The sequence below is a fragment of the Dinoponera quadriceps genome, unplaced genomic scaffold (genome assembly GCF_001313825.1).
Source record: "Dinoponera quadriceps isolate SergipeBrazil2010 unplaced genomic scaffold, ASM131382v1 scaffold316, whole genome shotgun sequence".
NCBI classification, from domain to species: domain Eukaryota; kingdom Metazoa; phylum Arthropoda; class Insecta; order Hymenoptera; family Formicidae; genus Dinoponera; species Dinoponera quadriceps.
In genome coordinates, this window is record NW_014554530.1 from 1,051,282 (window position 1) to 1,075,790 (window position 24,509).

General features: G+C 42.4%; 1 protein-coding gene across 1 annotated transcript; it reads right to left on the reverse strand.

The window, feature by feature from the left end:
• Positions 1-215: 215 nt before the first annotated feature.
• LOC106751903 (thrombospondin type-1 domain-containing protein 4-like) lies at positions 216-24,223 on the reverse strand. The gene is made up of 14 exons (XM_014633158.1): positions 23,776-24,223; positions 17,885-18,160; positions 9,789-9,936; positions 6,204-6,370; positions 5,317-5,413; positions 5,003-5,042; positions 4,711-4,832; positions 4,484-4,613; positions 3,305-3,536; positions 2,821-3,021; positions 1,902-2,063; positions 1,182-1,358; positions 858-1,074; positions 216-667 (listed from the first exon to the last, which is right to left on the reverse strand). Exons 2-14 carry the CDS (start codon positions 17,924-17,926, stop codon positions 534-536), a joined length of 1,869 nt encoding a protein of 622 aa, XP_014488644.1. The 5' UTR covers positions 17,927-18,160; positions 23,776-24,223; the 3' UTR covers positions 216-533.
• Positions 24,224-24,509: the final 286 nt, after the last annotated feature.

Genomic DNA, 24,509 nt, shown 5'->3' on the forward strand with positions numbered 1-24,509 from the left:
TGCAGGCGATGCAGTAAGAAAGTAGACCTTTTTAATTTAGAAACGTTGTAAATAGTACGAATTCTTGGTTCGAATGGTTGTTGAATAATAACACGTGTTACGTTTTCGCGTAAGGAAGTCCTCCCCTCTCGAAATCGGCGCAAGGTGTGACGAAGGAGACACGGAGGCAAACAGAAACGGGGAGATGAAAAAGCGTAACGTTTATTAATGCTCAATATACGGTTATGTGAGAGGAGCTCGGACGCCGGATCGCGCGCGCGCGCGATCAGTCTCTCCGTTAAATTTTCTCTATCGAAAATATCGCACGAGGTCCGGAAGCCTCGTATGGAATTACATTGCAGCATGCGTATATCTACGTTTCTACACACGCAGAATGCGTACGAAGAGGAAAGAAAGATCCGCTGTGTATTAAATTATGAGAAATTAACGGTAAACGGCGAAAATCGGAGGTTTAATCGGCGATATTATTAATCGGAAGTGCTAAGGCGGGTTCTTGCATCAAGGTCATAGTGCGCACGATCGTCGCTGCTTTTCTACTCCAGGTCGTGCTTGCGGGAGCAGGACAGACAGCAAGACTCCTGGTAAAATTGATAAGAGCAGAGCCGAGCCTGCGTGACTAAGTGGCAGTTGGGTATCTTGTCCTTGCAGAGCGGTTTGTCCTCGACACCTGAAACGTATTGTGTAGTAATGACACGGCGAGAGAACGGGCCACTTTTTATCTTGTTGTATCGAGAATCACCTCGCGAAGAATGTCACACACTGTGCAGAATGTTCACGTGATACAAGCAATATAATATCTGTTTGTTAAACCATATTCGTGTCCTACCCCCGTGATTTCATCGAATCCCGCTTCTTACCATTCGTTATTTCAGGCTCGTCCTGGATTTGCAAGACCCTGTGAGAGCTTTCGGGCGCGCGTAAGTCGTCTTTGCAGGGATAATCGTTGCATATTCTCCTAGATGGCGGATGATCCTCCTCCCGGCAGTGAACCTGATGAGATTCCGGCAATTGACCGTCCGGATTCAAACATCGGACCTCGCGTTTTTGGACACCTTTGCCGCAGGATCGCGAACACTGCGGACAGATCGCCACAAGCGGGTCTGCTTCGTTAAATGTTCTCCACGCTGGCCTGTAAATTTTCTCTCGAAGCGGTGGGACGATAGTAGATAAACGATACTTACCGACGTCCAATCCGACACGAACCAAGTGGACACGCAAGGACGCTCTCTGCACGGTTTCCTGATTTCCGGTTTGTTCGCAGGACAGTTCATATCTAGGACGACACGGAGAGAGCCTCGAAGAGTCGTCACGCATACCACATCTCTGACTTGCTCGCCCAAATCACAGCTCGAGGAACACTAAAGAATATAAGAGAAATGTAAAATTTCTCGCACACACATTTTTCCTAGTAAAAAAAGATTTTATATTTAGCGTTGAAATCGGTCCTTGTTAAGATTATTCTGTTAAATTCTTAACATATCTGCGTGTTAATTTAACATATTATGTTTATGTTATTTCTCGTATTATCTCGGCATGTTATCTCAAGATTTTGTGTTGAATCGATATTCAATGTAAATCAATGTAAATGTTAAAATATCACATTTAATATTTCAGTCAATTAACATATTACGAATATTAATTTCATGTTAATGTTTGACATAATATTTGCGTTACTTTTCAACATATTCATTTTGTGTTAAATTAAGACAAAAATTTGTGTGGACCATTAGAGACACGTGAAATGTGTTAAATTTAACATAAAAGTTTTCACCGTGTTTTATCAAAGATCGTTAAAGCCTTAATTTGTAACATGGAGATTTCAAATAGAAATTGTAAATTTTATATATAATATGACTCTTCTTTTCAAGAGTTCGTATTAGACGATTAAATTTAAAACGGACCTCCGCCCAAGGTCCCGTGAACCATTGACCGCTGCACGTCCTGTTACTCGAACAGTCTCTGGAAGTCTCAGGTCGACTCGATTCATCGCAATGCTCCTGATCGGAGTTTGTCTCGCATAGAACTCTTCTGGTCTGAACTCCAACCCCACATTCCGCTGAACACTGAAACGATTAATTCATGCGGTTGAAGTTTCGAGCGATCTTCGAGCGAAAATTAAAAAACTTTTCCGTTTAAGAAATGGGTCGATTTCATTCCGTTTGGCCAAGGCTTCGCAGATGGAAATTCGATCCATCATGTTTCTTTGTGTTAATTGGTGTGGCACCCAAGCATCGAGCTTCTTTTTGAATCTAGCTTTGTGCAAATGGTTTAAAACTGTTTTATGATCGATCTTTAGCTCTCCTGGGCGATGCTACGACTGCTAACATGCCGGTCGATTATTTCTGTGATTTTATCGACATTTTCGACGACGGGCCTACCTGTGCATCTTTAACATCAAAAATACCTGAACGGAATCGACGAAATCAAAATTGCACGTAATTGGCTGTTACAGTATCGGCACCATAAACACCAATCACAATTACAGCCGCCTGGCTTGCATTTTCGCCTTTATCAAAGAAAAACTATAAAATGTACCGAATTTTCTCTTTGTTGACTTCCATTTTTAACACCCTGTAACTCACAACTGAATGGACCAAACAAAAAACAACAAAAGAATTTTTTTAGTGCGAAATGTCACCTTTCCAACGAGCATAAATCTGAAATTGTTTGATCGATACTTTACGAGATATCGATCACTACAGCCACCTACCGAAAAAATAATGGATTTCTTTTTCCCCAACCTAATATATATGCGCTTCAGTCAAGATAGATGATAGTACCCGTGAAAGGGTACAAAACAAGGAGTAGCATCGCGCCTACCTTGTCAGACCATTCGGTGAACAACCACTGCGGGCTCTGCAGCTTCGCGGAGACAATGTTCAGCGGCGTCGATTTCGCCAGGCACGGTCCTAAGTCGCAGGTTTCGTATGCTTCAGGCTTCTTCGAGAGCTCGCAGGGCGCGCCTAGAGTGACGCAAGTTACGACCCTCGACCTCTTTCCCACGCCGCAGGACGTGGAGCACTTTTAGGAAACGGGATCGGCAACGAAATATCGCAGATAACGTCTCTCGTTTTTCACGCATGCATAATTGAGATGGTTATGTTCATAGCAAATCCCCATAGGAGATCGAGCAAAACCTCCTCGGCTTTCCGAAAAATATCGCCTCGAGGGCTAAATTATCGTTCTGCATCGCGATTTATCAGACACCGAGACTCATGCAACAGACGTCGGCTACTTTGCCGCTTACGTAACGGCGTAAACGATACGATTCGTTCCGCCGAGATATACGGCTGCGTAAAATCACCTGCGACCAGACGCCCACTGTCCATCGCGGTGCCGGCGGCGATGACGTCTCCTCGCGGCACGCCGGCATCTCGCACACTTCGCTCGTCGGCAGATCCTTCGGTTCCGTGCAGGCGTCGTCGGCGAGCCGCGTCGTCAGCGACGGTTTCACCTCTTGTACGCACTCGAATTCCCGCGTGCGGACTCCTGTGCCGCAGGAAGCGGAGCACTCGCTCCACGGCCCTTCGCGCCACCTTTGAGTCCGCACACGGTCATTTTTACGGGGGAGGGGGAGGGCAAAGGGTGTCGCAGTTTCGGGTGGTTAATCATCGTTCTACGATGACACACCGGTGTCAGGTCTGTGAGAATCACGCTTTGTTTCCGCACGGCGAACGGTCTGACCAGTAAGCACCGTTTCTACTACCACCGGTAGTTTCTTATTATCCACGGAGAAAGATAATTTTGCTGTTGTAGCGAAACGATAGTTTCGAGACGCTTCATCATGCTTAGAATTTAGCAACATAATGATACAGCTATATATTCAGATAAGCTGAACTTTAACTATACATCTCGAATGCGGTGATCACACAAATGTGATCTTTATTTTTATTTTGAGCAATTTCATTTGTTGAAACTTCAATCAATTATTTGTGTTAAAATTAGAATATGTTAGAATATTCTCAATGTTTATAATAAGAAGTCCGTGAGAGTTAATAAGGAATGAATTATAGAAATGATACTTATAGAAATAGAATATTGTAAAAAACTTGTATACGTTTCAAGATTAAGAGCGCGCTTTAAAAATATTGCTGTCATATGTCGAAGGCATTCGTTCCCATGTATTCCCAGTAAGCAAGAAATCATTAACGCAACGTTATTACAGCATGTAACGTTTTAAAATATGTAATTCTTAATGTTTTACACAACGTCACTGTTAACGATATTTGACCGAAAAGGTTAGAAATAATGTTTCTACACTGCGATTTTAATATTTAAGAACATAATATTACCAAGTAACAGTTTAAAAACATTTGTAAAATATATCAAAATGTTTATAAAATCCATATAAAATCAATGTTTCAAAGGATTGATTTAACGTTTCTCGCTTACTGGGATTGTATATTACGAACTCGAAAGAATCCGAAAAAATTATTTATCCGATAAGACTACTTATGCTACATACTTATTACAATCGAATTACCTGGGCGGACACGGCCTTATATTGCATCTAAGGCGAATCTCCCGCGGCTTCTCCAGCGCGTGGCACCTCTTCTCCGGTACCTGCTGCTGCGTGTGCTCTTTGATACACGCGTGTCTGAGCACCTGAACACCTTACGTAATACACAGAAGCCCTTTTGAGGCTCGCTGACTCGCATTTAAATAGCTACAAAATTCCGTAAACTAAGCATCGGCTAAGTTCTCGTTTACCTCCGCCGCACGACTTGTTGCATTCGCTATAGCCGATCGCCCTCCAGGTGAATTTTCTTTTCCTATAACGCCGTGGCAGGTACGGCGCCGTCGTTGCATTTATCGCGGGTCCATTTTCAATCCTAAAATCGAATACCCGCTTGTAATCGCTCGAACAAAGTACAGTGTACTTTCAGTTGGATATCGAATTAATACATGCTTATAGTTACGATAAAAGATACTATGCTTTTATGAAGTGTTCCAATTATCTCAAATAACTAACATATCTTTATTGATTGAGAATTATCTTTACCTTCTATTTTGCAAGCCTGATTCAACGTCTTTATTGGGGACTGCAAATAAACAACTCTTCATAAATCTGCAGTTACACATTGTAGAAATATTAAATAATGCCATATTTTAGTTATTAGCTGTTATATTTAAAGAGAAAAGAAGTAATTCAATTTTATGCATGTACATAAAAATTTTACTCGCTTTATTTAAAATGAGCTTAATGATAGACACCGAAATGAAATAATAAAGAAAGAAGAAACGTTCGTTGTTGGAAATTTTCGAGAATCACTTGAAATCGCGAAGTCATTCATATCGTCATCCTGCGAATAATACCTGCGTTATGCGCGAGATGACTGTTTCGCTGTAAATTTGCGTTTCCGGGGATCACGTATCGGTAAACAATCCCGGGGTTCGGCTCCTGGTACAATACCTATAAGATATAATGAGATAATAATAGAAAGAGAATTTTAAGCGTTAGTCATCCGGAAGTAGGAATATATGCAGTTCAACTTCACTCTAGATGTACTGCCTACGCAATGTATCTCGATGTGTCATGGAAAATCAGCGGTGAAAGGGTTAAGTGGAACTCGGTTGAACCCATTAACGCCCACGATTGTCCGCGCACAACAATATTCCATATCACTATTCGCAAGTCGCCATTGTTACGATCATGTTACAACAATATCCACCATGTGATCGGCGGAGACGTGAAATATCACGTGACTATATAACACGATTAAAATCGTATACACGGAGAAAACAAATTTGCTAGAACAAATTTGCTAGGTAAATGGTTTATTAATATAGTGACAGCGCAACAAATTAGGACGACAGGAAAATTTGTTAAGAATATTAACTGCTATATCTCTTGGATATATGGACAGCAAAGTAATTTGGTTGCGCCAGTTAAATTTTCTTGCTGTCGCAACCGACCTTTTTGCTACGACAGCGGAATTATATTTTCCATGTAACAAATTTTTTTGCTCTCACTATATTAACAAACAATTTGCTGTTCTGGCAAATCTTGTTCTCTCCGTACACGTGGGACGTTTAAATATGTGTATTCGCTGTTAATTAAATTATATATTTGTCACGCATACATATGTAATGTATACAGCGCACACATACGCGTAAATAGTTAAAGTGCCTTCGTGTAAACGCCGAACGATGGCATAAAAGTCACTTCGCGTGATTTATGAATATTCTATTGCATTACTCACCATAACGTCTATCGGTTCTTGCAACGGACCCACGGCGGAAAAGCTCTCTAAATTATGAGGACTTTGACGAAGATAGGCGAACGTTGTTCCAGCTGCCTTGTATTCGCCGGACCAGTTGATATTGTAATTCCCGTTCAACAAGTAACTGCCATCTTGCAGTCTGATAGCTACAAATTCGTTCATTTCAACGCATCGCGTTTCTACATCAGGATTAAAACCGTGTTAATTCCGGAGATGCGTCTTTAATTTACTTAACGGGTCATGAAATGTATTAGCGATTTTCTTCCAGGGAAACCGGCAAAGTAAGCAACGTTCGCGCATTACGTTAGGATGTATTTTTAGCGCGGTAACCCCCGCTAACAAAATGTAGACGCAGCTACTTTGTGAATCTTAAGAACGTCGCGAAGAACGTGTCTGAACAGAGTTGAATACGAAAACATCGCGATGACCGCGTTTACTCGCAAATGAACTACTAATGCTGCTATTCATAGAGCAGCGATGGTCTTCGACATGTCGATTGACACGGATCACGCCAAAGCTGGCAATCACCGTCGTTTAAGCGAGGCTTACTCGCACAATGGCGGCCGTTTATGAGCGAGTTTACGGTCGCGCGCGATTTATGTAATCCACGTGGCCGGTGCATCTAATTTAGCGGGACAGCGGGCCCCGTCCCACTTACGACGCCGCGGCTGATTAGATTACGTCGCCTTACCGGACACACTTCACAATCATCGTGATAACTTCATCTCAGTGATGGCCAAGAGACATTCCGTCAAACTCAATTCCCGACGTTGGAAATATAAAAATGTCGCATTTCTTCGTGTTATTTCAGATATTTCACTTTATATCTCGCGGGAGAGAGATAAGAGGACGTTTATTTTCACACATGCCAACATTTCTAGAGAATTTTAATTGATCGAAAATTAATTATGCGTATACAGGAAAAAAATTCAAGTAAATAATTACTCCAATATCCCTCAGAAAATGTTTACTTAGATTAAGTAAATTTTATCTGATTCTACTTTAAATAGAAAATGTAATTTTTTATTAATTTTATTTCAAGTTTAATAATTTTCCCACGTCTGCATTTCATTTTCTTCCGTATTTGCAAGGATAACATATGTAATTTCGCACGGAATAATTTCCCGTTCATTCCTTACGCATCATGTATCTCTAAGCTGATTAGGTGTGGATAATGGAAGGCGCGATCGTGTCGGCGGTAATGAAGGTTCCGACAGTATTGTTAACGATCGCGTCTAATCGCGCCGTTGGCGATACATCCGCTTATCGGCGGCGCGATCGTTGCATGGGAGACGCGTTGATTATGATCTGTTGTTTGCATCCTGTGAAAGGCAGTCATTATGTCGTTCTGATCGGGCGAATGAATGAGATGCAGCCGATGTTGAAAGCGACAATGTGGTAACGAAATCGTGGCCCGATTTCTAATCAAATTCACAATTTTACATAACTGTCGAATTTATGAAGAAACAAGAGACTTGCTGGTTGATATCTCATCGCTTCGGGCACGCCCGAAGAAAGAGTGTGTGTGAGATGTGAAGTAACGAATCAATTGGTTTTCGTGAATTCGCGAATCGTAACGACGTCTATTCGTTTCACAATAGGCAGTTATTATCCTCCTGCGGGATTTTTTCTCGAATACCACTTAGGCGCTCGAGGTGCGGTTAGGTGCGCCGGCAATTAACAGAACGATTAACCTCTCCGACATAGTCGGAAAGTTCGCACTCATTCTCGATAATCCCCCGCGGACTTTTTGCGCATTGTCGGTTTTTGCGATGATAAACCTAAGCAGCGACTCGATAATTCGCCCGGAGCCGAGCGGTATAGCGAGATTTTCAATCAACCTCGAGTGAGCGTCCGGTGATTTTCGCTTTCGTAAGAGAAATGCCTGTCGCAAATTAATTTTTGCATGTAATCATCGGCGGGCCGGCGATGATCTTAATCGCCGGGCGCGGTCACTATTTAACGACCACGCCGCGCAACCGCAAACAGTGCGTAAAACGGTGAGAAATCGCGGTAGGTGGAAATGCATTCCTCGGCAACCGGTTGCCCGCGTTTTCCACGAAATCCCCGATCATATGTCGCGGCTAAATTATTCTGCCTGGCGCCAATCGCTCGATTAATGTTTGCATTGATAATATCTGTACACCAGCGGGGGAGGGGGGGGGGGGGGAAAGTCACGATGCAACGTTCAATTTACATTGCAAAACACACAAAGTTGCAGCATGCGCCGGCATCAATTTATATCCTGTAATAAAGCAATTACCGTCAACATACTCTTCCTTCTTGTTTCGCTCTTTTACACGAACGTCATGTTTGTGTGTTTTGCAACGTCGCGGTTAAAAAAAAAAATTGTTGGAGGTGTTGAGATATCGATGACGCGAACGCCAGTCATGATGTGCCGTGAAGGAGAAATCTTATTTAACACTTAGACTCACCAGCTAGCTTCGAGCCCACGAGGCCTAAGATCGCAACGCGCCATATATACAGTCAGAATACAAAACAAACCAGGTGTCCAATGAAAGGATGATGTACCCCTCCATATATTATCTGATGTAAATATACTCTTGAGAAACTGATATAATGACAAACGACAATTGTGCATGAATTGCTTCCCGTACATGATGTAAAATACATCACGCAAATTTCATTATTTTATAATAAACAAGTAATTCAACAATTACGTCACACCACAAGGAGGGGAAGTTATTATCTGACGGTCTGTGATAGCAGGACGATGGGGAGTAAAGACCGTTACATTGAATGACATAATTTGTACGTGCGTGGTTATCCACTTGATTTACATTCGTGACACATTTGGTTACATCTGGTGAAAATTTTTAAGTTCTGATACGGTATCGTGTTTATAATTAAAAAGTTAATTTTTGAATATTAATTTTTTAAACATAACTTTTACTCCAATCGAAATTATAAAATAAATTAATTAACTTGATATTATACGCCTGAAATTATTCGTATTTTAGAAAAAGATAATAGCGTGCAGTCTAATAATTATTACCCATAATATAGTTATAAGCTATTTTTTTTAATTCTGTTTTAGCGAGGGAGGGAATAATTCCACGTATCATATAATGTTGGAAGAAGGCAAATATTTTGTGACGAAACTGGTGATAAAGGGGATGAAAAAATATCCAGATTTAGCGTTGCGTAATTGTTGAATAGCCTCTAATGTTATGTTTGTTTTTTATATTAATACAGATCATGTGCAAATGATATTTTATTGTTTTCATTCAATATCTCCACGAATAGTTTATGAAATTACTCCTATTTCAGTTATTAAAACCGTCATTTATATATGGATGACATGGCAGTCTAAGGCCCGGTTTTCCACTTTCTCGCTAACTTGTGACCCAGTCTTATATAACCTGACGTAAAAATTATGTTTCTCAATTCATGGTTAATCGGCAAAGGAAAACCCAGGCCTGAGGGTTAGGTTTGTAACGTGCGTGTGAGAGCGATGCAATGCTGAGCGCGGGAAACAGAGACGCAGAGTCGGGAGGCCGCGGTCATCCGTGACGCATTTTGCCACAAATTCCTGTTTCTTACCGAGATAGTTCTGCGTGTGACGGAGTTCGGTCACGTTCAATGCCAAGGCGCCACGCGGGACCACCGTCACCAGATTGTAGCCCGGCTCCAAAGTCGGCTCCGTGAAAATCCCGTCTATGAGATGTCCGCTGCCAAATCTCGCAGCGCACTGAAACAGTTGCCCCACATCTATACGTCAACAAGATGACCAGACCAGAGGAATTATTCGCATGCTAAGTCGCGCACGTGTCCGCACGTGAATTAAATTTCAGAATATCCCAGGATCAGGAGAGTTCACGTCGGGCGGACGCGAATGATGGTTCTCGGCCGCGCTTCTACTTTCGTCAAAGTGGGAAATCGAGAACGCGAATCACGGCCGCGCTGATGCAAATCTGCGATGAAATGAATTAATAGGAAACGACACACCCGCTTTGCAGCCGACGCACAGGCGATGCGCTCGTATGCTCGATAAGAATCTCGATTTCCGTGTACCGGACGTGACGCGGTGCGAAAGCCGCAAAAATGTCGAAATGAGAATTCACTAGAAATCGCGAAATATTCTTCGTTCTTTCGAACAACGACGAGATCCTTATCTGCCGTATCTCGCGATTTTTAACGGTCGTAATTTAATCGCGACTTTTTATTATCAACAGGCTCCGTCGTGACTCAGGCTAGACAAGGTGACAGAGCGGAGGTGGAAGCCGGCCGGGACGGTGGAAAATCGTCGTCTAAATTTACGCCGTGACAGCTGTAATTTCGCATTACCCCTTCTGCTGTCCCACCACGCGAACCGGCATTTTACGTTCGCGCGGTGGCTGCACCCACTGTTTCGTCAATGCATAAAAATAAAATGAACGGGAGTCATGCGTCTGGAAATTAGTGCGTACGTATACGTGTAACATTTTTTTAATCATTTTCTTAGAGATAAATATATTTTAACAGTAAACATCGATCGGGAACAACGACTAACGTACATATATATATATATATATATATATATATATATATTCATAATAGTGGACAGGAACTTTTCAAATTTTAATTAAAAAACTACCGTAAAAACATCTTGGGTATAAGTCTAACAAAACTGAATAATAAATAAGGGAAATAAAAGATACATATTATAAAAATACATATGAAAAGATAACAAATATAGAAATATGTATATATAAAATAATATATAAAAATATATAAAAGTAGAGAATAAATAGAGATGTAATACAATAAAGATATTAAAACGAAATTGAGACAACAGTCCTCTTTTTTTGTGACTACACGAGTTGTAAGATTTATTGGGAGTCTATGGAACGTCCGCGCATCCTATGAACACGGACACGAAAATAGTTCGAAGGCAAGATCTACCGTATCAGGCCGATGGAATGTTTTCGCTTCGCGGCCAGATCATCAAGGTTAATTAAGCGATCAAACGGTGGCTGGAGATGCAAGATGCGCGACCCAAATCGCGATCAAAGCATTATCACGTCTCGCGTGCCACGTGGCCCCGACCGGTCGCAACTCTACGTGAGCCCTGTCTAATCTACACGCGAGCTTCCTCTATTGCCGGTATCTGCGGCAATAAATCATTTCTACTCCCACGCGTCATAATTAATCTTCTTTATTAATCCCGAGATCTCTCTCGCCGCTATCTGGCGCTTATCAGGAGATTCCGCGCTCGCTCTTCGGCAGAAATTTCTGAAGTAGAAGAAGAAGTCCGGAGAATCGATGATCGCAACCTTGCGACATCCCGAAGCGACGTCCGACGAAAGAGCGACGGAGAGCCTCGTTCGAGGCTGGCCGTTCGTTTTCAACCGGGTCTAATCGGCGAACTGCACATCAAGCCGCGCCCAAACCGACACTCCTCTCTTCAATTGGATTAACTCGGGATGAATGTCGACTTGCGTGCCGTTTGTATACGCGCGAGATCGCGCGATGTTAATTGTATGAATATCGCATGAGTGAATTTATAAATCGGCGGCGAACAATGTGCGCGCAGTGGCGTAGAGAGTGCGTTTCAATTCGATCACGAATAGAAATGGAATTCAATTGTTTCTTTCGTTTATTAAGGCCGAGCGAAAGTGCTGATGCACTTTCAATGTGGTAATAAGTTAAAATGCGAATGTTAGATCACACGGAAGGAAGAAATTAGCTCTCACAAGATTATCCCTGAAAATTAGCTGTCCATGTGATACAACTATAAGAGTGCGGCCGAAATGTGCCCCAAATTCATTCGGTGAAATAGATGGTTGAAATGGGTATCAAATCAAAGATCTCGATGAGCTGAAAAGAAATCCTTTATAAATAAAATGATATTAATAATACTTTAATAAAACCATTTCATACCACAGACCATAGCACATACACAATTGGCTGCATTCTTTAATCAGCAGACCTGGTTTTTATCTGTAGGAGCTAATTCTCATGACTATAGTTGTACATGAAAAAAATAATATCAGCCGAAAACCAGATCCGGTGATTAAATTTAAGTCACATGGACAGCTAGTTTTTAGCGGGAGCTAATTCCTCCTTTTCCGTGCGTATTATGCAAAATCGTGCTTTCAAATTGAAGCGCACGATCCGTCAGAAATCGGCATTGAAATCTCGAAATTGACCGTGGATATCGAAATTTACGACCGGCGGCGATTGTTTCCGTTTCAGAGGAACCGGGGTCACGTTAAAAGTGTTGTTTCCGAAGTGAAACAGCCTCAACGTCCTAGTGAGCTAATATCAAAATTTATTGGTTCGCATCGTGCGTCGTAAATAATAACGAATGAGCCATAATTCTGTCGAGCCCGCGTATGTGCAGCTCCTCGTTGCGGCCACACCAGGTGTTTACAATGCGATAAAATAACGCGCCCGCGCGCGCGTATGTACATTCCGCGCAACGCCGGTGAAACGTATGATTAAGAGAGGACCCATCTTTTTCGTCCCCCTCCTGCGGAAATTATGCCGCGTTGTATCGTTCCTCTTACCTAATTAACCGTCTCGCGTAACTCGCTTAGCTCGTTAATTTAACGTTTCATTAATTCGCAACGCGAAATGTTACAACTCTCTCTCTCTCTCTCTCTCTCTCCCTCTCTCTCTGTATTAATATCTTGATATCTCATTTTTATTTATGATTAAAAAAGCATGAAAACAATGTCGACATATTTTAACGTAAAATTTTCAACGAAACGAGGGGAATCTTCGTGTCCTTTCGAGAAACGTTCAATTGCCGCGCGAACGTCGTCCTCTTCGTCGGCTTAATTGGCCCCGGGATGAAGTGTGTCCTGTTGTGCAGGAATAATAAAAATTCTGCCGGCGGGAAACGCAACGTCGCGTCGCGCGATCTCTATCTGCTCGTACACACTCCGAGGTGTAATAATTTCTCTCTTCGTGAACGAGCGGCGAACGAAGGATCGACTTTTTTGTTCCCAACGCTAACGAGTCTGCCTCCAATTGACCGGGCGCGTGTGTCCACGGGGCGAGTAGAGGATCGAATGCACTTCGTCAGGTCCCTAAGCGCTGGCTCAGGCCGGATTATGCGTAATGTCGCCGACGTCGGGAAGTTGAATGAACCTGGGGAACGCGCGCGCGTATCCCCTTTTTACGATAATCAAGATCGACGGCGTCGGGCCGATCGCCTCACGGCGATACGCAACATCGGATCCTCTCCTCCCGCTTATTTTCGGTGCGTTATTTTCGTGGCCACTCAAGCCGTTAAATCCCCATCGCCCTAAATGCGGCACATAATGACGAACCTGCTGCTGCGTTTTATACATCGTGCCGCTCTTTTTATAGATCCGCTATTGGGTCAGACGCTAAAACTTTTCCGTCTTTTTCTTCTCTCTCTCTCTCTCTCTTTTTGTAATGTGCCGCCTCCCCACGAGTCGAAATTTTGAATTCTATATTAAGTCTTCAAGCGGAGAATACGGAAGTAAGTTCTCATTTGTAGCATCGAAAGAACACAATAGGCGCTCTTTTAATGCTGCAAACGGGAGTTGAGTTCCACGTTCAGTCTTTAAGGCTGTGTTCGTATATTCACCGCCATATTGAACATTTATAATGTATGTAACATGAATGTACAGATTCTCAGTATTGGCGGTAAATATGCGACCACCATCCAGGTGGAGAAAACGGCGGTAATTATAACATCACGTCATCTATAACATCAAAAGAGCACAATAGAAGACTCACTTTTATCGATAGAAGTCTCTCGAAAAGTTAGAAGTCTCTCGAAAAGCTTAGAAGCCATCTGATTGACTGAGAATTTAAGGCCGCATTTAAGACACATTTACCAACAAAAGTGAATTCCGAACATGGACCTTTACGTAGAACTAGACTTGATGTAGAAAATTAAAACGTATAAAATGTTGAATCAGGCCGCACTATCATCTAACGTGCGTTACTACTGCGTGTCCCTTTTTAAGACGAAACAGATGATTTTATTCTCTTCTATTTTCGCGATATACTTCTGCAGATACCACGCGAGTCGCTTTCTCGATGAGAAACTTCGGACGATTAAACCTCGTCGTTTGCTCGTCCCTCCTGTGAAATTAGCGTAAGCTGCAAACCATGGAAGACGTGTTTGAGCGTCTAACGTGCAAAATCTGTCGACAAAAAGGAAGCGGCGTTCACGGCGAGAACGCGCTAGAACGACGACGTCGTGGCGCGTCTTCTCTGTGGCCGGGTAAATTCGGTTCCGCTCTCGATCCGACGAGAAATCTCACGAGCCATTAAACGAAACGGATATACGGAAAATAAAGACGTCGTCGCGGTTTTGAGGGAGGAGAGAGCGGCGTACGTTGGGGACGCGCAAACTTCTGGCGCCACGCTCCAACAATAATGAAGACGAATGGCCGCCACATAAAGATGTCAAATACATTCAAGCAAGTGAAAGCTGCAATCTCTCTCTCCCTCTTTCTGGCCGGACGTAAAAATTATAACAGCTGTCTTGAGGAAAGAAATAAAAAAAACTTGAGCAACCCGTGAACTTCACTCGGCGTGCTGCAATGTTCGTGTCTACGCGTAACATATGCATTCAACCTTTGACTTTCGTTTCGCGCCCACGATGTCACGAAGGATTCAGGGTGACGGTGTAAAAACGTGTAAAAACGTAATCTCTCGTCGAAAGTTTGCGCCAGAGTTACGCGCCGAAATGAAATAAGAATAAATAAGGTCGACCGTTAACATTTACTTCTCAATACGAGACTCTCGACAAGGCGAGAACGAAATTTGCGATTTAGAAAAATACTTCTGTACGCGAGAAAAAAATTTCCCCCCCCCCCCTCCCCCCGTTTGTACCATATCGCCGCACGTGTCGTTGGTGTGTCGCGCTCTGGAGAGAAATATTTGCGGAGAAATCATGGAATTTTCACGGCGCCGCTTGAGAAGAAAGAAAAAAGAAGACGGACTCGGCGGTTAGAATTCGCGATCCGATTTCGAATCACGTGGCAGGAAGTTGCACATTCTGATCCGATTATATTATTCCGCCATTCTAAAAATACGCACCGCCGGCAACACTTAGCCGCAGGAATGCCGCGTCGAGCGAGAGACTTCCTACTCAACTCATTCGGCGTGGTTGGTGCTCGTAATCCACCGTTACGAATACCGAAAACTCGAATCCCGTGTATTGGATTACCCGGCAGTATGATTCATTTCGTCGTCCGCGCGCCGCTCGTTCATGCGGCGGAAGGACGATCCTCGAGCGTCCTTAAATTATCCGTAATTAGGCGCCAGTAGCTCGTTCGCTCTTTCTCTCCCCCCTTTTAATTTATGCTAATAAAACAGCGTCGATCCGGCCGAAGCAATCGAGGTGATATTATAACATTACTGTACAAGGCTGATCGTTTGTTCCAATTAACATCCCACGATATCCTCACGCATTCTTGCGAAGCAAATCGATAATTTAGATCGCCTTTTTCTTCTCACGTAATTGCGCTCTTCGCTCCTCGGATATGTTTGTTATTGACACAAACGGGTTAATGTTAATGCGCGTTATTAGTACCACCGCGCCTTGATCTGAATCTAATGTTAGAAAGACCGGAAGTCCGCTTATGCAAAGGACAATATACAGACGATGACTATAACGAACGAATTTTCTTAATGTGCGATATTAAAACGCAATCTTATACAGAGTATAAGATTTATTAATCGATCGGAGAGTATTTGTGGTGGAAAAAATGAGCGAAAGAAATTCCTGTGAATATCGTGTTTACGAGGCATTGTTATGATTAAAAATCGAATTAATCCCGACGCTCCTTCGGTGTTACCTTATCTCTATCCAATTAATATTCTATTTTATTCGCGTCGTGTGGGCAAATTCGCGCTTGACAGTTTCCCGGAAATTTATATTCTGACCGCCACGGTCTAGCAACATCAACTACGCGTCGGTGCATTAACCTCCGTCTAAAATATATACGCGCATTTTCGGAGAATTTCCGCCGCCGTATGTAGATAAAGCGACGCCCTCGAAGGAGACTCTTATCGTAGTGGGACGAAGATTCTGTCGTCGTGTAACACATTTTTATTACCTCGTAGAGACCGTAGAGTAGTCGACGAGGGAATCTCTCTCTATTTCTCTTTCCTTTCCTCTGATCGAAAGAGCATCGGAATCGTTCGATTTGATCGGTGTTTCGACGAATACGTCCGGAATAAATCCTTAAATTCATCTACGTAAATTCTCTGCAGAGAGATTAAATTACTATTGTAATATTTCCAACAAAACTGATCGAAGTTGATCATCGACAGATGATAGTGGAAGTACAAAATTCACCTTCCCCAAAACGAAATCCTGTTCGGAATAAAATCTGGTGCATGATTTTTAAGCTTGCCCTACAATGTGCTCTTTGCGTCTTATTTCTTGTTCTCTATCTCTTTCTTCTGTAAGAACTTCTATTTATCCATAGAGAAGAGACAGAGAACAAGAAGCAAGAAACAAAGAGCACATTCAGATCACTTAGATCAGGTTTTAAAAATAAAAATTTGCATATAGGGTGTAAAAGTAACACAGGGCTGTTTTTATTTTAATATCGAGGTGAACGAAGAAATTTAGCGACTTTCATTAAATTTGCACAGATAAAAAATGCCTACATTCGTTCCTGTGTCCGATGAAAGTTTAACATACGGGCTTATGCAAAGAGAATATATAATTCTTCGGAAGGCTGAAAAGACACTGGCAAAAACTGTTACGCAATAACAAGTTGACTCTCTGTTTGACGCCGATTTCCCTTGATAATTTCCAAGCTTAACTAAAGTTAGAATAACCGCGGATACGGTAAAGAAATACGATTTATGACGCATATATTCGTTGGTTCATTTCATCGGCTGCCTGTTGGCCGTATATTTAACTTGTTATTTACAGTCGGTTACGTCTAGCGTGTGAATTAAAGAAATGCGACGATATCACAAGCGCTCACTGGTGACCTCCGTTACAGTAAGCACTTTCGTTAACAATATGCGCAAAAAGTTGAGACATCATCAGTCGCGCAGCAATTGGCAACAATTGTTTCGCCTCTACCTGAGCCGAAATTTTGGCCCTGTGTTAAATCTTTAGTTCTACAACATAGTAAGAGCTAAGATAGATAGATCAATTTCAATTCTAATGATATAATATAACCCCTACTTTGATGATGATCTTAAATTTCCGTTTTCGTTATTTGAGTGTTAAAATAGGATAACGAAGGTGAAGTTACAATTTAATCTGTAGAATTGAAAAAGAGAAGTACCCAAGAGAAGTTAAAAAGTATCAATATCGTCAAAGTAGGTTTTTATTAATATATAATCTTCCGTCTAGGAAGGTGCAAATTATCCTTAAGAGCGTCAGAGTAACATCAAAATTTCGACTCGGGCGAGCTTCTAATTTCGTGCGAATTTCATCGTCGGCATACCGGTGCGAAAATTGGTACCTTTTGGTCGCGCCTCGGGGAAAATTACGAGTTCGACCTTAGCGGTTCGGAGCGGTCGATGCTCGTGACATGTGCCGGAACATATTTACGAACAATTTCGCCCACGTTTGATAAATGGCTGCGAGTTTGACATTGAGGTTGCAGCCGGCCAGTCGGTCGGTCGGTCTGTCGGCCAGTCGTCTTAATGGCGCGGTAAATCACGCGTCAATATGCGAGTCGTTGCTTATGCCTTACCGTTAAAGATAGCAGCAAAAAGGGAAGGACGAGAGGATGCATCTTGACGGAGGATTTTCGCTCTCTCGGCCTCACTGTCGACGCATCTCGTTGCAGCTTCCGGTGAGCGCCGGTCTCCCCGCGTTTCGTCCGAGCCTACGTCATTTTTCACCGCGTCAAATCGCCGCGCGTTGCGACAAATTGCAGTCGACTTGTCCCGTCGATTAGATGTCTCCTCGATCAGCAGTCAACGTTGAACCGTGAATGAGCCGCTTCTTCATTGGCCTCTGCAAACTCCTGTTTAAGTATAAAAAAATATTCCCATGTAGCATGAAGCGTCAAATCCTCCCATTACCAGGTGCGGATATTCAGATCGTTATATTGTACTTGATATTTTTAATAATTTAAAAAATCCAAATTTTTTAACTATTTACTTTTTAATGAAGATTATTCTTTTTTTTTCATTAAAAGTTTTTTGCGTACAATTATAACAATTAGTTTCTCGTAATTAAATGAAACTTTTATTTAAATGATAGTATCGCAATTATTCGTTAAAAATCTATCCATTTCTTAAAACTTAATATTTGAAGAGACGGATATATATACATATATATATATTTTTTTTTTTTCTCGTAACGAATAAGCCGCCGCGACAGTTTCATTACAGTACTTTCGTACTTTCACGCGCAATCATCATGGAATTCACGATTTTATCGGGCAGTATCCAGGTTATTCACACGATATTTCATGAACATCAACGATAAGAACATTACTATAGTAGCATTCCAGAGATAAAGCATTGCAAACACGAACGACGGGAATCGCGAGGAATGCAATTACATCATCGTCCCCATCATCGTTTCCCGACGATCCGTGATTTTCTGCGAGAGTTTGATCGAACCCCTCAGACAAATTGTACACTTTACATAAATATTGCCGCCCGACGCGCGCAAAACGTCTATCGAACGTGATGAGTTTATTACCTACAGCACGCCCCTTCCAGTCAAACGTACTTTTCCTACACTATCTTCGAACAGCATCCTGTACGTCAAAATCAAACTGAAAGAGAAATCCGTCCTGATTTCATTAGAATCAGACCGAAATGCGTACACGCTGTATAAACTTTCTTTCGGCATAAATCTATGTACGAAGAAAATACACGCGTCTAGCCGCGAGTGTCAACGTCCTCCTCCGCTATCTCCGCAAATCCCAACCGCTTCGCTATTTTTAAATCTCGCCTTGTATTTTCTCCCCGACCGCAGCGTGCATCATTCGTGACGCGAATGTCAATGAAGCCACGATTTGTAAAGAAGAGAGGCGGTCACGATTTACAATAAGATATCGAAAAATGAGATAAGTAATAAATAAAAGATAAGTAGGATAAATCAGAAATAAAAGATATGAGATATCGATACCTCCACATATGCAGATTTCGCACAAGTTTTGGCGCGAGTTAAGATTTTTATGTTTGCGAAAATAGAAATTCGTCCTATATTCCCGTAACAACACCGTCAAATATCTACGTAGTTATTAAAGTTTGATTGAAAATAGAATAATCTGTATTTTATAATGATTCTTGAAATTATTCTTCAAATAGCATACGTACGCGCGATTATTGATCGTTCGAACACGATTAGAACCTACTTAGATAACTCACCTACGAGAAAATGCAAATATCGCGTCACGAGTGCCCCGGTAAAAGCGACGTAGATTAATAAGGTACAAGTGACACATTATGTTAATTTGATATTAAAGTTTCGCTTGCCATTTATTTAATTAATAGCCCGCCACTTAATTATCGTTATTACCCGTTTGAACTTAAACGATGTTTGACATTCAGATGAAATGTTATGGCGTGACGCTAGAGAGGCTATCCGAGGCGAAGGAAATTGGATATTAGAGAAGTCATCGGCTGGCGCGCGTGTGAGCGCACATGCACGTATAATGCTTTCATGCTCCAGTTGCTAGTGAGCGTTAGACAAGAACCTATATTACCCGTACGTCGACCTGTCGAAGGTGGAGTAGCCCGGAGCTAGAATTATCGGCAAATTACGCGACGCATAGATTTCACCGTCCTTTGCATTTCGTTGTTCATGTCTGTGCTCCAAAATTCCAAATCGGCAGGAATTAAAATCAAAATTTGAAATTTCGAATTTCAGATTCAGAATCAGGCTCTACAAGCAAATATATGTATTATTTATGTATTTTTATTTAAAATTTATGCTCTAACATCCTTGATACCATTGGTCGAATTATCGTATCATGATTAGATTCTGAGAGGTTTTTAATATTCCCTATTTAATTCCTTGCTCCTTATTTCCTTCATAGTGCCTATAAGCTCTTAAGCTTTCCTCGCGCAAACCCGCTTCCGTCTTAAAGCAAAACGGGCTCTCTCGCGTAAAAATCACTCGGTCGATTACGGAAAGCTTCAGTTGCTGCGCGGATCGCGCCACAAATCACGGCGCGAGTGATTTCGATCGCTCACCTGGGTGGAAATCCTGTCTCGTGCGTAAGTCTCACGATCACGCGCGAATGTCGCCAGATAAATTGCACCGACAAAGAGAGCGCAAAGTCGCGTCGCTAATTATGCGAGCGCGGGCTTGCATAATCGAGCACGATAAATTCACCGCGCAGTCGCGCGTTTAAAGCACGCCGCTTGAATAAGTCGCGCCGGGGAATTTGCAGAAATGGAACTCCCAGAGAGCCGAGAGAGAGAGAGAGAGAGAGAGAGAGAGATAGAGAGAGACACGCGAAACGCGATAATCTCAATGCATCGGCGATCACTTAATGCCGTCCCGCGACACTTCGCGGTGACAAACATATTCATAAAGTCGAAAAAAGATTGCCGAGATCCGACAGAGTGAAACGCTGCGTCGTGACGCGCACGTTATTTACACGTACGAAACGCGCGTGTGATGAATGCAAATTAACCGGCATGATATATGATCGCTCAAAACGCATACGAATTGCTCATTAGGCTTACAATTATCGCGCATGTCGAATGCGCCCGCAAATCATAGACACGCGCGCATAATTATTCGGGGAATAATTTTATTAACTTTCCGCGCATGGCATATATATATATTACAAATCGAGAGAGCGGTTATCATCATAAACGGCAAATTTCGCGCGATCAGCGTCGCGCGGTGCACGCACGTCGGCATCTCACGGCGGTCCCGCGGCGGTCGCAATCAATTTCGCGAAAGACCACACCAACGCGTTTCGTTAACCTCCCCGCTATGTGTTCACGCCTTATAATTTGCCTGGCGAGGAACTTTAATCAAGATTCGTAAATGATCTGGGCGAGTCGCTATCAGCATTCAGCGTTCCACGAGCCTAATCGTCCTATTTTTTTTTTTTTTATAAGTGTAAGTATCAATGAGAAACTTCCGCTTTTGTGAACAGGAACGGACGTTGATCCTTACAGTTTCTCCCTTCGCATCGTGCAATATTTGTCTTTACGATTAGACGCACCTTAATGTTTTTTTGCAATTCATTGACTTCCGAACACCGGCTTTATAATACGGCTCATCGTATCGATCGAATTACGTTAAGGAACCATTATTTTATCAAAGGTACTTTTCATTTCACTTCGGCTGTTTGCAATGACCTTGAACAAGTACGAACCAGTTGCATTGTTAATAATAACGAGAACAGATGGTGAGCGTGTGCGTCAATTGAAATTTACCTTTATTTTTCTTTATTTGCGACTTGAAACTTTAAATTCCTCGCTTGCTGACGGAAAAGTAAATTTTCGTGTGAAGAATATTGATATTGTTTACAAAAATTATGGGTAAAACGAGTGATTCGACACTTCAGAAAGTTGCAGAAGTAAAAGCGTTGACACCCAAAAATTGTTCTAATCGAGTAAACGTAAAATTAATAGCTTTTCTTCCGCTCCCAACTTGTATTCTATTAAAAAATCACAAAATGTAATTATAAAACGAAGATCGGACAGATTAATTCTCGCGGCTCGCGACGACATGCGCCGTTTACGAGAGAGAGAGAGAGAGAGAGCTTTCGGGCACGCACACGAAATACTACGCGCCGACATTCATCGCGCGTGTGCGTACATGCGAAAGGGACCGGCGGATCGGGAAAGGATTCGCCGCGTTTCCAAGCGCGCGCGTGTGTGTGTTTTTTCGATCAGCTGTTTATTAGGCGCGTTACTTTATTGCTTTAGTGAAAACACCGCCGAGGGAGAGACGATGGTACATCGGAAGGAATCCTCTTAGGCAAGTCGCAGTGTACCCGTTTATTTTTACGATTATCGAACTGCCAGTATCGCGGCGGCACTATTAATACGCGTTCGTAAAAGGCCGAACCCGCGAACAAGCGAGTAATTTCCGAGCCGACGAGAGAGAGAGAGAGAGAGAGAGAGAGCGACAAACGCGCGCGCGACACAGGTAGCGTAATCACAGCTCGGCGAATTGATCATACGTATCTTTTTCCCTTCCTTTTCGCCGCGGCTTACCGTCGTTAACCGTCGCTTTAGCGATTATATAGACTGTGATAATTGTCGAGAAACGAAACCAGACGCTATTACTTCGCTTCGGTCGCCCCGCTCCTCGGATCGGATGCAATCGATGATTTTGTTTAACCGATTGCCGTATGTAATGTTTACAACGCGCGTTCATCATTGCGAAAGTCGCAAGCGCGGCTTCTTAACGACCGGCGCGCTCCGGTCGGCTTATTTATACAGAGGGTGTATCTGAACTCCACCGACGAACTCACAGGACGGCTTCTGTTGGAAAATAAGTAAAAGGGTCTTGGCAGAACATATATCATAAGCAAAAGGGTCTTGGCAGAACATATGTCCGAGCGAAAACTTACTTTCCGAGATGACAGAAGATGACGACGATGAGAGAAAATATGTCGCGATAAGCGGTAACTTAAGTAAGCGTGAAATTATTAACACAACGTTGTTACAATGGAAGGGAGAAAGAAGCTACTAATTTTATGTTTACTTGATTAAATTTCACTGACAATCAACGCTTTCACCTTGTGAGATGTCAAATCATTTGTTTCACCCATAATTTTTGTAAATAATATTAACATTTTTCACACAAAATTCATTTTTTTGTTAGTAAGCAAGGAATTTGAAGTTCCACAAATAAACAGAAATTCAATTAAATATCAATTGATACACATCCAAAACACGTCTCGTTATTATAAACAATGCAACTAGCGCGGGTTCATACTTGTTCAAGTAACAGCCAAGTGAAACGACGCCATAAAAAGAACTTTTTATAGAATAATGGTTCCTTAATAATTCGATCGACAAACGAACCGTATTATAATGCTGGTCCCAATGAATTGTAAAAAATTAAGGTGCGTCTAATAATATGGCCAGGGGGATTGTAAAAGTGTTGTTGAATCAATAAAATATTTCCAATATAGTGTAATTTGAATAAATCTTCTTCAATGGCAAATATTATTAAAACTACTTATGTATTATTTCAATAATGACAGTATTAGTTTCAGTGATATCGTTACTGAATCAAGATTTACTCGAAATTACGCGTGCTATAATTCTAATTTAACAGCATTTTTGTCCATCTATTTACTGAAACTCTTTATTTACTTTTTCATATAGAATCTATACTGTAAGATTGCCGGTGGAGTTCAGATATATCTTATATTTATGCAAAGTTCCGTTGACAACATTGTCGTTAATATCACCATCGTTAAATCTCTCGTCACGCCCGAGTTACATTTTAGCGAATGGAATTGCGGTGTAGTCACGCTGACGCAAATAACGACGCGTTGAAGAATGTATGTAACTTTAAGAGCGTTTCGTTTTGTTGACTTCGAGTTTACAGTTTGGAAATGGGAAACCTTTCATGCTGCGGCATGCAATTAAAAAAGAGGATCACGCCCACGATCGCGGTCGTTGCAACCACTTGACTAACCTGTTGCATCGAGTTCTGCACGTGCAACCGTGGACCGAACAGACACGGCGGCCAAAATCAACTCGCACATCGATCACAGCCGATACGCCGCCTGCTGTTCGCGAATCTGCCGAGCGAGCTGCGCTTCCGTCGTGTCGAGGAGGCCCATTTCGATTAATTAACCGCACTTTAATTACACAATTATCTCATGAGCGAGCGGAGAGGGTTCGCGACAAATTTATCGCTCGGCCGACCGCTCGATGTTCACCGGCCGGAGTCAACGATATTAAAACAGCGCCGCACTTTGACGTTGCTGTCGCGAATTTATTCGGGGACTCGTGGTGTCTCGTCTCGCCGGATTTCGTTCTGCGCGCGCGTTAAACGAACATTTTCAACGCGTTCGGAGCGTAGCGAGAGAGAGGTGCATGTTGGAGGAAAGACCGAGAACCGAGTTCCTCTGTCAGAGGTGTCGTTTCGTACTGACGGCTCCCGTCGGCGGAGGACCGACTTTATACGTCCGCGTAGAGTCGCGGATCGAGCTTTGGGCGCCTCGTATGCGCGTCACCTGGCAACGAAGTAGTATGAAGACGTTATTTTAACAGCGACGTTAATTCACCTTTCATCGTCGTTCAGGACTTGCGAGGCCGCAAGTTCAAGGGGAAATTAACGGGGAGATATTTATTAAACCTGTTCGCGTGACCAACTCAAACGGCAATCTTGTCAATTCCATAATGAAAGATTCAGTTTGTTTATAA